Source organism: Ciconia boyciana, chromosome 3 (assembly GCF_034638445.1).
Source record: "Ciconia boyciana chromosome 3, ASM3463844v1, whole genome shotgun sequence".
NCBI lineage: Eukaryota > Metazoa > Chordata > Aves > Ciconiiformes > Ciconiidae > Ciconia > Ciconia boyciana.
Genome location: NC_132936.1, coordinates 56,105,128 through 56,119,098, shown reverse-complemented (window position 1 = coordinate 56,119,098; position 13,971 = coordinate 56,105,128). Strand labels below are relative to the sequence as shown.

The window sequence follows — 13,971 nt, the reverse complement described above, 5'->3', positions numbered from 1 at the left end:
AACAGCCAGAAAGTCTAAACACGTTTAGATTTAATAAAATCTCTCCTCAGCACCAGGAGTTACTAAAAGCACATCAAACATGCTTTGTAAACCAAGTTCCCAGAGGCATTTGAATCAAGATCAAGATCGTGGTCTCTGGATCACGGGCGCCTGCCCGTTGGCCTACACTCAGGTTGTACCAAAGATCACACAGTGCTGGAATTAAGGCTGTTTACCACAGATAAAAATAGTCTCCTGTGGCAGACGATGGAAATAACTCCCCAAGAAGTGAGAACCACGACCGGCACCTTCTGCCGCAGCAGCAGGCACACCGCTTGCACCTTGCCCTCTCTCACACGGTGCTTGCCAAGAGCAGCGCGTACGTGTGAAACCAAAGCTGGGGCCCCTCTGGAGGACACCAGCGCATGTCCCTGTGGAGAGGGTGAGAGGAGGTACCAGGTGGCTGCGGGTAGCACCATTTCCCATCCTCAGACACATGCGTGATGGATGCGTGCAGGACAAGGTGAAGGAGTGTCTCCAGGCAGCTGCGTCTGGGCTGGCTCTGACCACGGCTGCTGGCTCATGGGCAGCAGGGCCCCCCCCGGGATCTAACCTGCCCAGGAAGGATGCAGGTGATGAAATTGATGCCCATGAACAAGCTCCAGCCTCGCACTGTGAGCTGCCCTGGACACAGCCCCTGACAGATACTGTGGCTGTAGCAAAACGGTGGTGGTCCCAGAAGCAGCAGAGTTAGAGATCTCTGAAAACAATGCTGGTTCCTTGAGGTACTCTCTTGCCACCCAAAATCACCTGGCTGGGCTGACTGTCTCCTGCCATCTCTTCCCAAGCCCAGTGCACAAGCAGAGCCCTGGCCTCTTACTCCTGTGCTCCCCGGGCTTTTCCACCCCTTGCTCACATGCACAACTGGATGCGTGCAGTGCCTTCATCCCAGCACTCAGCGTACCCCCCTCTGAGTTAGGGAAGAGGCTACAGTTTTTCAAATAACTGCTGTAAAAGTTGCCATGCGCTGCACCTTTCACTAAACATGTTTATACTGCCAACTACAAAACAGTTACATAGCATGATATCAAAGTACGTTTTCAAAAGCATTGCTACAATATCCTGGCAGCAAACAGCTGCCTTTTTCATCCTTCTGATTCACCCTCACTAAGCAATTAATAACGGACTTGGACTCACTCCAGTGCTAAATACGTGTTATACCTAGGCGTGCTCATGCACACAGCCAGCGGCTCCCTCCCCTCTTCCACCCCGCTCCACGAGCCCCGTCAAGAACCACCATTTCTCCCTCCACCTCTCTGGCTACAGACTCCCACTACCTGCCGCCCCTTGGCTGCCCATCTCCTTCCACGGGGATGAAGACCCCCAAAGTAACCTTATTTGCCTCTCTGCCTCTTCTCTCACAGTCTGACATCCCTTTGGATGCCCACCTTCATGGTGGTCCTTGGGACAAGGTGTGCTCCCCCTACCCCACCCGGAGGCCGGGGCGCAGAGCTGGTGCGGGGCTGCCAGCCTCTCCTTTCTCCTTCCCACTCCTCCTTCCCTTGAGAGGAGAGAGCAGGAAACTGAGTTTTTATACCTAAAATTTGGATTCAGCCAAAAATCAGTGTTTTCTGAAGAGCCACAGCTGCAAATGGACACAGCCAAAGTGAAGAGAACTCCACTGAGTTGAGGGTACAGCTTTGTGAGCTCTGACGAGAACGAGAATCCCCACGGGGCAAAATGAGATTCGTCTCATCTTCCACGTTGCTTTCCCTAAAGTAATAACTCCAGCTTATTAAAAGATACAATAATAAGCAAGTCAAGAAGGAGTTCTGTACGCGTGTTTGAAAGAAGATTCGAGTTATGTGTAAGAACAGATAAGTATCTAAAAAAGAAATCAACTCTTTCCAGTCAAACCTGTGCCCTCCCTGCTCATGTGGGACAGGAGCAAAGACTGGGGAAAAAGCAAGGGTTTTTTGCCAGATGCCATCCAAATCCATTGGTGTGGTCTGACAACACTAGGTTTTCACACAACTACTCTGACCTCCATCGCTAACAGAATCGTGCACACTGCAAACACAAACGGGTTTGTACCTTCACTGCTTTCTGAGGTGATGGAGTAAAATCCAGAGTTAAGCGCTTCATCTCTAACCTCTCTGCTGCCAAACCTAGATCAAGAGCATCAGCTCTTCACCGCGCCATTGTAATGGAAGAGAGAGGCCACCATGCAACCGGGACCTGAACCCATCGCTTCTCCAGAGAACAAGGAAAGATGTCAGACCTCTGTGCCTTTCCTGCCAGTGGGCTCAAGCAAGTAACAAAAAGGAAGGGCAACATCGGGGGCCCGAGGCATCGCTGGGCTGGCGAGTACCCCCAGTCCTCCTCCTCGCCTCCCCAGCGGTGCTGGGGCCCAGAGCCACAGGCATCATGGGGGTGACCACGTGTCTGGGGATTTCACTAACCACCAATTTCAGGGCAGATGCCGTTTACACCAGCTGAGCAGCTGGCTGAGCCCTGCATCTAAAGAAATACATAAATCCACAGCAGTTTTTTTCAGAAGTCCAGCTTTACATTCCTCACAATATTTTGTGGATACAGCAAAAACTATTTCCAAATAATGAAAGAAACCACTGAAAATTAAGTCAAGTCTATAATCATCTGAAAAAATGGTGACTGCAATCTTCCATGGCCTTTAAATTAGTATTAATATCTGTTCAAGGGAAGAAGTCTCCCACTTCGCAGTATGCCTTGCTGCAAAAGGAAAAATAAATAGTGTGTAAACTTTTTCTTTGAATTGTATTTTAATTTGTTTGACTCCATTAGGTTCCCAGGAAACATTTTAACTGTGCTGCAGCAGTTCCTCAGGACACCCATTTTGCTGCCCAAGCTAACCAAGCAGTGGCTGGAAGGAGGGACAAGAGCAGAAAGGGAAGGTAAAGCAGCAGAAGAAACAAAGGAACATTGTGGAGCGCTGATTTCGTTGCCCAAATTATTTACTTACCAACTTCAAAGGGATGCAAAAGGAGAAGGAGGTCAAACAAACCACAGCCTGTTCTTCCCTCCTCTTCACAGACATTATTTACTGTAATGTCCCTCTTAAAGGAGGAATGAGAAAGCAGCAAATGATCTCCAATTGGTTCCGCAGTGGTTCCATAAATCACAAATTCCCACCACGCGCCCAGCTGTGATCGCCCTTCCAGCCGTTCGGGCTGGGGCTGGGGCCTGGCTTTCCTCAGGGTGTTCCCTGCTGCCAGCCTCAGGGGAGGCTCTGCCTCAAACATATAAGAAGTTATTTTGGTAACCAGTTGGATCGCCATCATCAAGTATAGAAAAAAAATCCCTGACAACCATTCTAAGTGCCTTATCCAGCAAAGCAGCTTACAACCGTCCTGCCATTTTTCGAAGTTAAAGAGTTTTTTAGCAGTTGCAGGCACAGCCATATGCCAGTAGCTGGGGAAATCTTTCCAGCTGTGCTAACCGACATGGCAATGACTTTGCTGGATTGCCACAAACAGCCTGGGCAGCCTTTACTACCCCAGAAACCTCTCATCTTTGCAGAAGTTTGCAAAGACAAAAACCTAGAGAGACCTAAGATTTTATTTATTTAGCTGCTAAAATGTCAAAAGAAAGCAGAAATCTCCTTATGAGCAACTTCTTCCATCAACAGGAAGCCACGTTCCCCTAAAGAGGGGACTGTACCCTCAGCATTCAGGTTTGCAACCTTAACAAGTAGTAAAGTCTTACTTAAACTAATGCAGATGTAAACTAGAAACTCACACACTGAAACTCTTCCAGTTTCACTGTATCCATAAAGACTTGATTAATTTTGCTGCTTAATCAAATAACTTTCTGGAGAGCAACCATCTCGTCTGCATATACATCTTAGGGACTTGTGTCAGGATGAAACCGAACACTACCTGGCTATGTTTACGCTTGAGACCACAGTGCCCAGACGATTCAGACCACCATAGAAATCAGTGCCCTAAGGAGAGAACAGCAGTTCCAGGCTGGTAGTCCCCTTCCTATGAATTATTTATGAGGACACAGGATTAAGAAGTTGCTGCATTCTGTAAAGAACAAGATCCTGCAACACATAAGGGACAAGGTTTACACAAAAATGTAAATAGCATCATAGAGTTTTCTTGCTTTTCTTCTACTAAATACTCAGAAATAGTAGCAAACTAGGTTTGCCTTTGCTTTTCAGGATCACTATCTGGTTCCATCATGATCTGTGAAAGACAGGCAGTACCAGAGTACATGTCAAAAATAAGTATGTTCTAGTCACTGCTTCCAGGACTTAGGCAGTATACCCACATGTAGCCCTCCAGAGAAGCGAGTTTCAGCACTGGAATTTGCTTTTCAGCATTCTTAATACAGCACCCGCAAGCCTGTGGGTGTGAGAAAACTTCTATGCCTTTTTAACTGCTGCAACAAGAGAGATTTGTAATTTTTTATTTATTTATTTATCCTCTGCATAGCTGCATTTAATAATTTGTCAGTGCTTTTCTTTTATGGATGTGGTGTATCGCTGTGATTGACCACCTCAACATTTTATTAGCCTCTGTGTTTTTGGAAACAGAAATGAGAAAGGAGCTACACATTTATGGAAATTTCAGAGGAAACTTAAGCATAAGGTCCCCTTTTTTGCAAAAGGAAAGTTGATTTTTTGTTTTCTAAGAAACACCTGCCTACTTTAACATACACATCCACATTATGCACCTCAAGTGCAGAGAAGCTGAGAAGGCACTGAGAAGTTCATTGCCCAAGCACTTGTAACCGCATGCTCAGAAGGAACCTTGAAGGACTGTAAATAAGTGGGAAGATGGTCGTGCTCCTCCACCAGCCACCCATGAAGAGTAACTCAGGACCCTGGTGAAGCTTCAGTGCTATAAAGGCTATGGGGAACAAATATCCCACAGACAGGGGTTTATTCCCTGTCCCTCTGCCCACAGCATCCCAGCAATGTGGCAGGGACGTGGGGCCACAGCGGGAGATGGAGCCCCCCCACCCCGTGCTGGGGTCCCTCTGGGCTGGGGGGACATTGTGCCATTAGGGCATGTCCTCTGGTTCTGCTGATTTGGGCAAACATGCAGTTCGATTTCTCTCAAGGGCTTTTCAGGTGAAGTCGGAAATGCTAATCTTAACTGAGAGACATATCATATATATGCAAATTGTTTGCTCTACTTTCTCCATCTGTTTTTTTCCCAGGTTTTTCTCTTTGCTATGCTTTACTGGAGATTAACTTACAGTATATAGCACCAAATTTGGACTGTGTGGGAAACATATGCTGCAAGCTCAGGGCCAGACTCGAATATTGGGTTGCACAGGAATAGGAATATTCACAGCAGTGCTGAGGACTGACAGACCCACAGGGACGGGAAATGCAGAGACACCAGGGTAAGGAGAGGCTGAAGCAGAGCTGTTCCAGTTACAGGAGCAGGTGGGAAGGCAAGATTTCAAAGCAGCTTTAATTTGGGTAAGAGGAAGTGGCTGAACATGATAGAATGAAACCACCACCCCCCCTTTTTAATGTGTAATTCCCTTGTTAGTGTGATACAAGTCAGGCAAGATTGACAGTTATCGATGATTAAGGGTGGTCTTTTTTCTTGAAATCAAAGCTGTCCTAGCTTACTTGAAAAATCACACATTCAACTTTTTTGCCTGTATACCTAGATGGAATATGTGATTTGTTAGTAAGAAAGGACAACAGAAAGCACACCACTTTTCTCAAAACAAATTATGCAAACCCTGCATTATCTCCAAGGTCTAAATGAACAAATATCTCAAGAGAAAATTAATTGGTCCATGATGGAAACAATAATTGCCATTTATTAGCAAGATGTAATTTTCTCTTTTGCCTTTTGACTCAGTCAACTTCTAGGAAACTAACTATTTCCTCCATGGTTATTGCAATCTAACAAGTGGTTCCTTACAACTCCAGTAGAAATGGAAGCAAAAATTAACTGAACTAAGATGAAGATACGGCCAAAAAGCTACACCAGGCTTCTGACCTGGAGCACTGAAAGCAAGAAATGCCTTTTTTCTGTATTCTCACGCAACCAGCCTGCCTCAGTGAGGTATTAACCAGAACGGTACGCTCAGAGGCTCCGTAAACCAGGAAATTTTGTGATCTCTCTGGTTTGTTGTGGTTACATATAGTTGCTGTGAAAGATATTGGAAATTTAAAAAATAGAAAGGAAAGCAGCCACACCATTACTTAAGTACTATAGTGTTGGTTGTGCTACTGTATATGATCCACAGCGTCATTTCTGTGTCTTCTGTGACACGTTAATATGAGACTGCATAAAAGGTATTTTCAAATGGATGTGAAAAATAGTGCAGAACAGAATGTTTTAGGCCACTCTGTATACACCACTTATACTGAAACTCCATAATTTCATTCTATTTAACTGGATTTTTTGATTAGCAGTAGTATCAAACAATCACGTTCTCAAGTTTTGAAACAGGGTACAGCGGAAAGGTCTGAACGGTTTTTCACTCATCTCAGGAGTGAATACCTCAATTTATTCTGATACAATATTATTTTACTTTCCACCTTAAGAACACAGGGACTGAATTTCATCTAAAAAAAAATAGGAGATTCACAAAACACAAGCATTAGCACTTCACTTGTTGAAAATCAGTATGTTCTCAGACACCTGTTTTAAGGACCATGAGTTTAACTATGCCTGTTCTGTCTGTGACAAAACGCTAATAGATCAGCAAGGGCTGACTCCCTCTTGGGTTTGAAAATGTTAACACTTACGACCACCCAAGTACTCATCGCACATGGTACAATACTTCATATTACAGCTTCTCTATTGAAATTTTGTTTTAAAGCCTTCAGCTCTGTGGCTCCCAGACATTTCAACTTCAATTCCCCTGTACTGTGCTGACACAAGAAACATGGGATAATACAAACTCCTGGCTTTGGGAGCAAGCTGAGACAACAGAGAGGGCAACAGCTCCAGTGTTAGCCATGGACCTTGCTGCCAAAGCCTCCCAGTGGAGGGGGACCTGCAGGATGCTTGAAATTATTTTACAGGTTAAAATATATTTTTTCATACTTAGAGGACAAAATGGACTTGTTTTGTTACGAGCTCATTTTACAAATGAAGCATGGCTGACTATCCAGTCAAAGCAACCCACCAACGCAGAACCGGTGTGGCACCAGAGCAAAATACAAGTAGTTCCGGGCAGAAGCCGCATCTCTCCCTTCTGCGCAGTTACCGCAGCTGCAACAACAAGGCTCCGGCACGTAACAAAGCCATTCTGTTTGGATGAGTGAAGAAATCCACCTATGTTTCCAGTGTTTTGAGGTCTCTCCTACTACACCATGAAGAAAAGTTTTGTCTGATTTCTGACAGGACACATGGGCCTTTGTATAGCATGAGGGATCGCATCCAGAATTCCCCATGTGTTTTTGTAATTTGAAATAAAACAAATAAACACAATTTTTATTCAGTAGACATGAACATCTGGAAGATGACATCAACATGACTTCAACTTTAATGTTAAAGCGTTAGACTGAAATCCAATATTGTTGAACAATTTGTGGTGGAAGTGCCAGAAACTTGAACATCACAGATTAAAACTGTGATGGAAACACGGTTTCTGCAGCAGCTGAGGGAAGAAACAACATTTTAGAGCTTTACTAAATGCCTGATAAAAATTATTGTAATTACAGTAGCAGCTTGAGCCTAAATGTGTGATACTAAATATCAAAATGAAGATCCCGGTCTTGTAGGAGGCCTTGGGTCTGGGTTTCTAGCCTTGCCCTGCTCTGCTTTCCCCATTTATTCTCCTGTCCCTCTTCATGGCACTTGAAAATGCCTTTACTGAAGCTCTTTGGAGATGGGCAAAGAGAGCACGGCCTGGGCACACTTGCCCTTCCCTCTGCCTACATGGAGGAGCAGTGCGGAGCTGCCGCACAGGCAGCTGCTGCCACCAGACAGCAACCCCGTCCCATCAGGGAAATAACGGGTAAGGTCGCACTGGGACTGGAAATCCTGCTCAGAGAGGATGAGAAAGTCCCACCACCACCACCAAACTAAGCCTTCATGTCTTGGAAGGAAACTCCCAAGAGGCAGGTCCTGGCCCTGTTGAAAGAAGAGACAGGGAGAGAGGGAATGAAGGACCAAAGTGTTTCCTTCTCATAACACACTTGGCTCCCAGGCTTCATTATCCAGGGTCAACGATCCTAACCATAACCACTGGCAGCCTCTCTGTGCAAGCGTCCAGCCAACCTCAAAAACGCGTCTTTAGCACTCACAATTTTCACAGACAAAAATCAGTTTAATTAGTTCATAATTTATTCTGAAAGCAAAAATTAAGATATCCGTATACTCTTAAAACTAGTCAAACCACTATCCTTTTTTATTTAAACATCACTAGGTAGACTGTCCCAGTTTGAAATTTCCTACTCCCAGTTGTAAAGCTGGTTAAACCTTTTGGGGAAGTTGTGTGCTCATTCTTATGCATTGCTATTAACATTTTTTATTGCAGATAGTTGGGATCCAATGCCATTCCACTGAATCCAGTCAGAAGGATTTTATTTTGATCTTGTCTGGCTTGTTTTATTCTTAGCAGATGGTGCAAACCCATGTGTTGATGAGTACATGCCACAGGAGAGCATCTGATACGATACAGCCGGCCCCAAACTACAGCGATGTCTATGCTGAGGACTTCAGTGCCCGCCGCCACTCAGGACCACACTTCTTGGCATGGTGTGTTAGCTCAGATGGGCTTTCAAAACTATACTACTTGTAGTACCTAAAATGGCTTTGAGAAGGTACCTTAGGCATCTCTATACAGTAGCATAAGCACCCTCAAAGTCAGTGTTTTTCAAACTAATTTTTACTGTGCTACACATGTAGCTCAAGTGGACTAAAGGTGACACAGTTTTGATAAATACAAATGAATGTATTTTTTCATATGCAAATCATCATATTTCATGCGAATTATTTGTTTCAACAGCCATGCATGTTGCGTGCATGTGCAGGTAACAACTTTCCCAAGGCATCTTTTTCTCCCTCCTTTGTCAGTGAGACTCCCAGTGGCCTCCCTGTCCCTGATTTTGTTTGAAATATGTCCCCCGATAACCTAAAGAGAAGCACACATAAAGGGCTTACAGCTATTTATAGCAAAGTCTGTGCAACTGAAAACACTGCAGTTTTCATGTGGTGGGTACACGCATTGCTTATGAACTGCAACCAGAAAACTGTTGCCTCCCTCTTTAGCAATTCTAGTCAGCATTCACAAGGCGAGATAGAGGGAGCCAAGGAAGGAAGCAGACATAAGGACAAAACGCAAACAAACTGAAAATTTACCAATCACTTATATTCAGAAGCTGAAGGGGGGTGGGGGTGGGTACAAGAAAGGCTCATCTCTATCTGCATTTCAAACTGCTGGAAATGGGCATGCAAAGTGGATTAGCATGATCACACCAATATTCTTCGGTATGGGTTTTGTACAAGCCCCTGAGAACAGGCATAATCTCTCATAATTACTGCATATGCTGTTGTCACATTAAATAACAGCCTTGCCTCAAAATGTTTAAGAGCCTACTGCCCATCAATTCTTCCAAGTGGGCATTGGGCGCAACTGTCAACAGACCCAGGAATATTGCAAGCAAAATTCACACTTGGATGCTGATCTGCAAATCCCACATGAACTAGGTTCATCGCTGCGCTTTATTGGAAGTGAAAATAAATGAGTTACAACAATAGCAGTGGCTTAAATCTTGTTCTTAAAGTCCCCATTCCTCTTATGCTTTCCTACAAGCACTCAACCCTCAGGTCAGTTTTAAGTCCTACTGGCCAGAAATGCAATAGAAGACGACTCAAAACTCTGAGAAGAAAGACTCAGATTCAACTCTGATTTCTGCTGCCCACAATTACAGTGTTCAAGGTAATTTCTCCAAGGTCTCAATGAGACCAGACGAAAAAACAGAGAACGCTGAAAGGCAAAGATAATGTGTTCAGGTTGGCCTCCCTTCTGCCTTGGGTTCGAACCGCTGGAAGGAGATTTTGGGAAGATACACCAGGTCAGGTACGGCTGTACGAGGTTGGCCGGCGGGGAACAAGGTATATTTTGCAGTTGTCAGCAAAGAACTGGCAACCGAAACCACAAGAGAAGTTAAGATCAGCATACAGCAGAACAAAAAGGGAAAAGAACCTTTTATTATAAATCCCAAAAAGCTATTTATCACTCATGGACAGTCATAGATGTGATATTTGTCCCCAGGTGAAACCTACTAAGCTTACAAATATGTTTTAATTAAGATCAGTTCCCTAAACGCTCAGCCTTTCCTATCATCATTCGGTGAACAACAAAATTCCATGTTTCATAGATGTCCTCGGACAGCACACACATTTAACATATTTTCTAGAGCAGAAAAAGAGGTGAACACCTGGGCTCTGCACAGTCACACTCAGATACGAGCCATGCTATGAATTAACCAAGCCACAGTGAAAAAAAGAGGCCTTTCCTTAATTTAAAACTTAAGGAAGAGAACAGAAGCTATAACAGCAGCTTCATCCTTGTTCTGTAGCATCCCTCAAGAAAAACTGAAGAGGAAGGTGAGCCGGTCGTGAAAAAAAAGCAGGCTGCGCAGCCAGCTCATGAGAAGCCAGAAAAATGTACTATGTTTTCAAAAATGAGTATTTTTAAATCAATATATTTAAACCAGCGCATCTTTCTTTGAACCAGCTGGTGGGAGACACCGGTGGTGACAAGATACAGAATTAGCTGAAACTCGAGCCTGCTTCACTCTGGCACTTCTCGTGCTCCATTACAACTTTGAAATCAAGTCAAGAAGCTTGTGTAACAGGAAGTTTGTATCCACTTAGCCTTATCTCCTTTCTCCACTGGTGTGACTTTAGAACACTTAGCCCCTAATTTATAGGGCAATATCAATAAACAAACAAATAGAATAACTGCCCCCTGAGGAGAAAGGAAAGGCAGGGATCAAAATCTCTTCTGCTTTCTAGCCACTGGACAGACTATCTTGTAAATTTGAGTTTGGTCCAAAGAGAACCACGTAAAATATTCCTTTGTGTTTCCATGCCGTTGGTTTGATGGTAGAGACATTTTGAACATAAATACAATGCAAGTGCCTTTACCAATTAATTTGGGAATACAGATGAGTTCTAGGATTCATACTTACTGCTTAGCATCACCTTATGCACTAAAACCCCCCGAAATCCCAGCAAACTTAACTATTTCCAACTGACTCTCCAAATTACTTTCTCCTTGATGCCATCACCTGCGAGACAAACATTAGTGAAAGAGGAAACAAACAAAAACAAAACACTGATGAAGAGAGGGGACTGAGGGAATTCTTTTTTCCTGCATACATGGTTCTTGGAGCATACCAGTTGGAGTCTCAAAATGGGGAAACATGTTGAGGACAGAACAGCAGAGCTTCAAGGGAAAAAGGCTACTGCATGAAGGCGACAAGCAGAAAGGCGACACAACTCATACCAAATTTTCCCTTCTGTGGAGATTCGTATCAGGAATCTCCGGTAATAGGAAGTTATGGGAAAAACAGGTATAAATCAGCCAAGCAAAGCACTTTGTGCTACTGCTTGGATGTAATGCTAAAGCACAGCAGTGGGTTCTGGAATTTGCAGCCAGGTTGGAACATTAATACGGGGACTATCAATTTATCCGAATACGTTGTCAAGCTCATTATGATGCTTAATTTCCAGTGTTAACTATTTTACCAGTAGCTGTCAGCAAACTCTTCTAAGATGGATGCATCAGGCCGTGCAATGCCACAGCCATAGGGTTGCAACTCCTCGGTAGGAGAAGTCAGCTGTACTTGTAATTTACACAGGAAGCTTAACCGTGAGCCGCATAAAAACACAGGGTGAAGAGAACAGTAGCTGGGCCCTCGTTCCAACAACCGCAGTACCACAAAAGGGCTTGCAAGATCCCCTTGCGATTCCTACAAAACTTTGTCCCGGCACGAGTAAGGGCGTTTCTCTTTCTCAGCGAGGCAGTAGGCGAGCAGACCTGCCTGTATCCAGCTGTGGGACAGGGGCTGCCAGCCCCGACCCCGACCCCGGGCCCGGCCCCGGCCCCAGTACAGGGGGTGCTGCCGGGGACCGAGCGCCGGCTGCCGCGCCCGGGGCTCCCGGCGGGGCTGATGAGGCGCGGCCGGAGCAGTCGCCCCGGTGGCAGCGGGAACCGCCGGAGCCGCTCCCTGCCTCCTGCCTGCAACTTGCCGGAGACTCTTCTCCACTTATTTGACTTTAAAATAAAATATAAAAAAGTCCTAATTAATGAAAGATTTAAAAAGCCGTAGTATACGTTTACCGTAAGGCCAGTTACCACTTTAATCTCGCAGCTGCTCAGGCACGGGGATAAACCCGGCGAGGATTAACCAGGTCAACTATATACAGCCCTGAGAGCAGCTCAGGCTGCGCTCCCGCGGAGCAACGAGGCGCGCACGGCCGCCCCCCCCAGCACCCCACCGCTCGCCCCCAGCGCGGGGTGCCCCCCCGGGGGGCCGGGCATGCCGGGCCCCCTCCCCGCCCGCCGCCCGGACTCACCCAGCTTCTCCGCCCGCAGCCAGAGCGGGGCCGAGGCTCCGAGCAGCAGCGAGAGCAGCAGGGAGGGGGCGGCCCGCGCCCCCCCGGCGGGGCCCATGGCTCCGGCTCTCGGCGGGGCGGGCAGGGCACAACTTCCCCACTTCCCTCCTGCTCCTTTCTCTTCCTCTCCTCTTCCTCCTCCTCCTCGCCGGGGCGGCTCGGGGGCCTGTCCGCCCTCCCGCGGAGGGGGGCGGCCGCTCCCCGGCATCCTTCCCCCCCGCAGGTGTTTCTGCGGAGGCGGAGAAGGGGCCGTGCGGGGCTGCCCCTGGCCCCGCGCCCCGCCGCTGCCCGGGCTGCAGCGCCGCCGCCTCCCGCCTCCCCAGCCCGGGGCTGGGGGTGGAGAAAGGAAACGGGAGAAAGGGAAGCGCCACTCTTCCCATTGGGCTGCGGCGCGGGGTATCTCCTCCTCCTGCCGTGGACCGAGGGGCCGGCTCGGCCCCGCCGCCCCCTCCCCTTCCCTCCGCTCCCCTCCGCTCCCCCGGCGCTGCCTCTCCCACCCGCCGCTGCTCTGGGGGGGGCTGCGCCGGGTCCGGGGAGCTCCCCACGGCTGGGGGCCCCCCGCTGCGCTGCGGGCCGGGAGGTTAGCCCAAACCCGCGCAGCCCCGAGCATCCCCTGCCAGCCCCCGAAGTTGGCAGGCCACATATATGCATATAGATATCACACACACGTGTCCGTACGTACGTATTTGTAAGCAAACAGGATTATTTTGCCGTTTGCTCCCGCAGCGAGAAGGGGCACAGTGGGGTGCCTGCGCGGGGGCGGGCACGAGTGGGGCCGGCGGGAGCGTCCGGCCCCTGCAGCAGAGCTGGGGTCGTGCCTGGGCTTCCCGCGCCTGTAACCTGCTCCTGGGGTGGCACCTCCGCGCAGGGGTGCAAAATGCGTGGTTAACATGCGCCAGCTTTTGTGCATTAAAGTTCTACGCTGATGAATTATGGATTTTTTTTTGAAGGGTGCTGTGGGCAGCTCTCTGTCCAGGTGGGACGGCCTCGGCTGCCCGGCACTGGAGAAGACCTGTGGCACAGGGGGGGACGCAGGTGCACGGTGAGGAAATGGCTGCAGCGCCAAGAGGCCGCAGGACACTCGCACATTAAACAAGCCCCAGCGGTTGGCCTTTTCAAAGTATGCCGGAAAATTCGAAGTAGCCTGCCTGCCTCTGTACAGCCTTTTTGGGGACAGGTTGCTATGAGGCGGGTAGAGTCACACTGCTGGCAGGTCAGAAATACTGCGCTGCTGTGCTGAACTGAAGTACCGAATTAACTCGCGTGTCCTAGAGACGACTGATAATTGTTAGATTTTATAGTATTTTAGAAAAAGTCAAGCTTAGTAAACCTTTATTCTAATTGAGCTCTTGTATTGTAAGTATTAATGTCTGGTTTTAACTTTTCAGACACTGTA

General features: G+C 47.2%; 1 protein-coding gene across 1 annotated transcript in view; it reads right to left on the bottom strand.

The window, feature by feature from the left end:
• Positions 1-12,894, bottom strand: part of DCBLD1 (discoidin, CUB and LCCL domain containing 1) — a 48,891-nt gene extending 35,997 nt beyond the window's left edge. The window contains exon 1 of the mRNA XM_072855743.1: positions 12,537-12,894. Coding sequence (XP_072711844.1) covers positions 12,537-12,783 — 247 coding nt within the window. The 5' untranslated portion in view covers positions 12,784-12,894. The remainder of the gene's footprint in view (positions 1-12,536) is intronic.
• Positions 12,895-13,971: the final 1,077 nt, after the last annotated feature.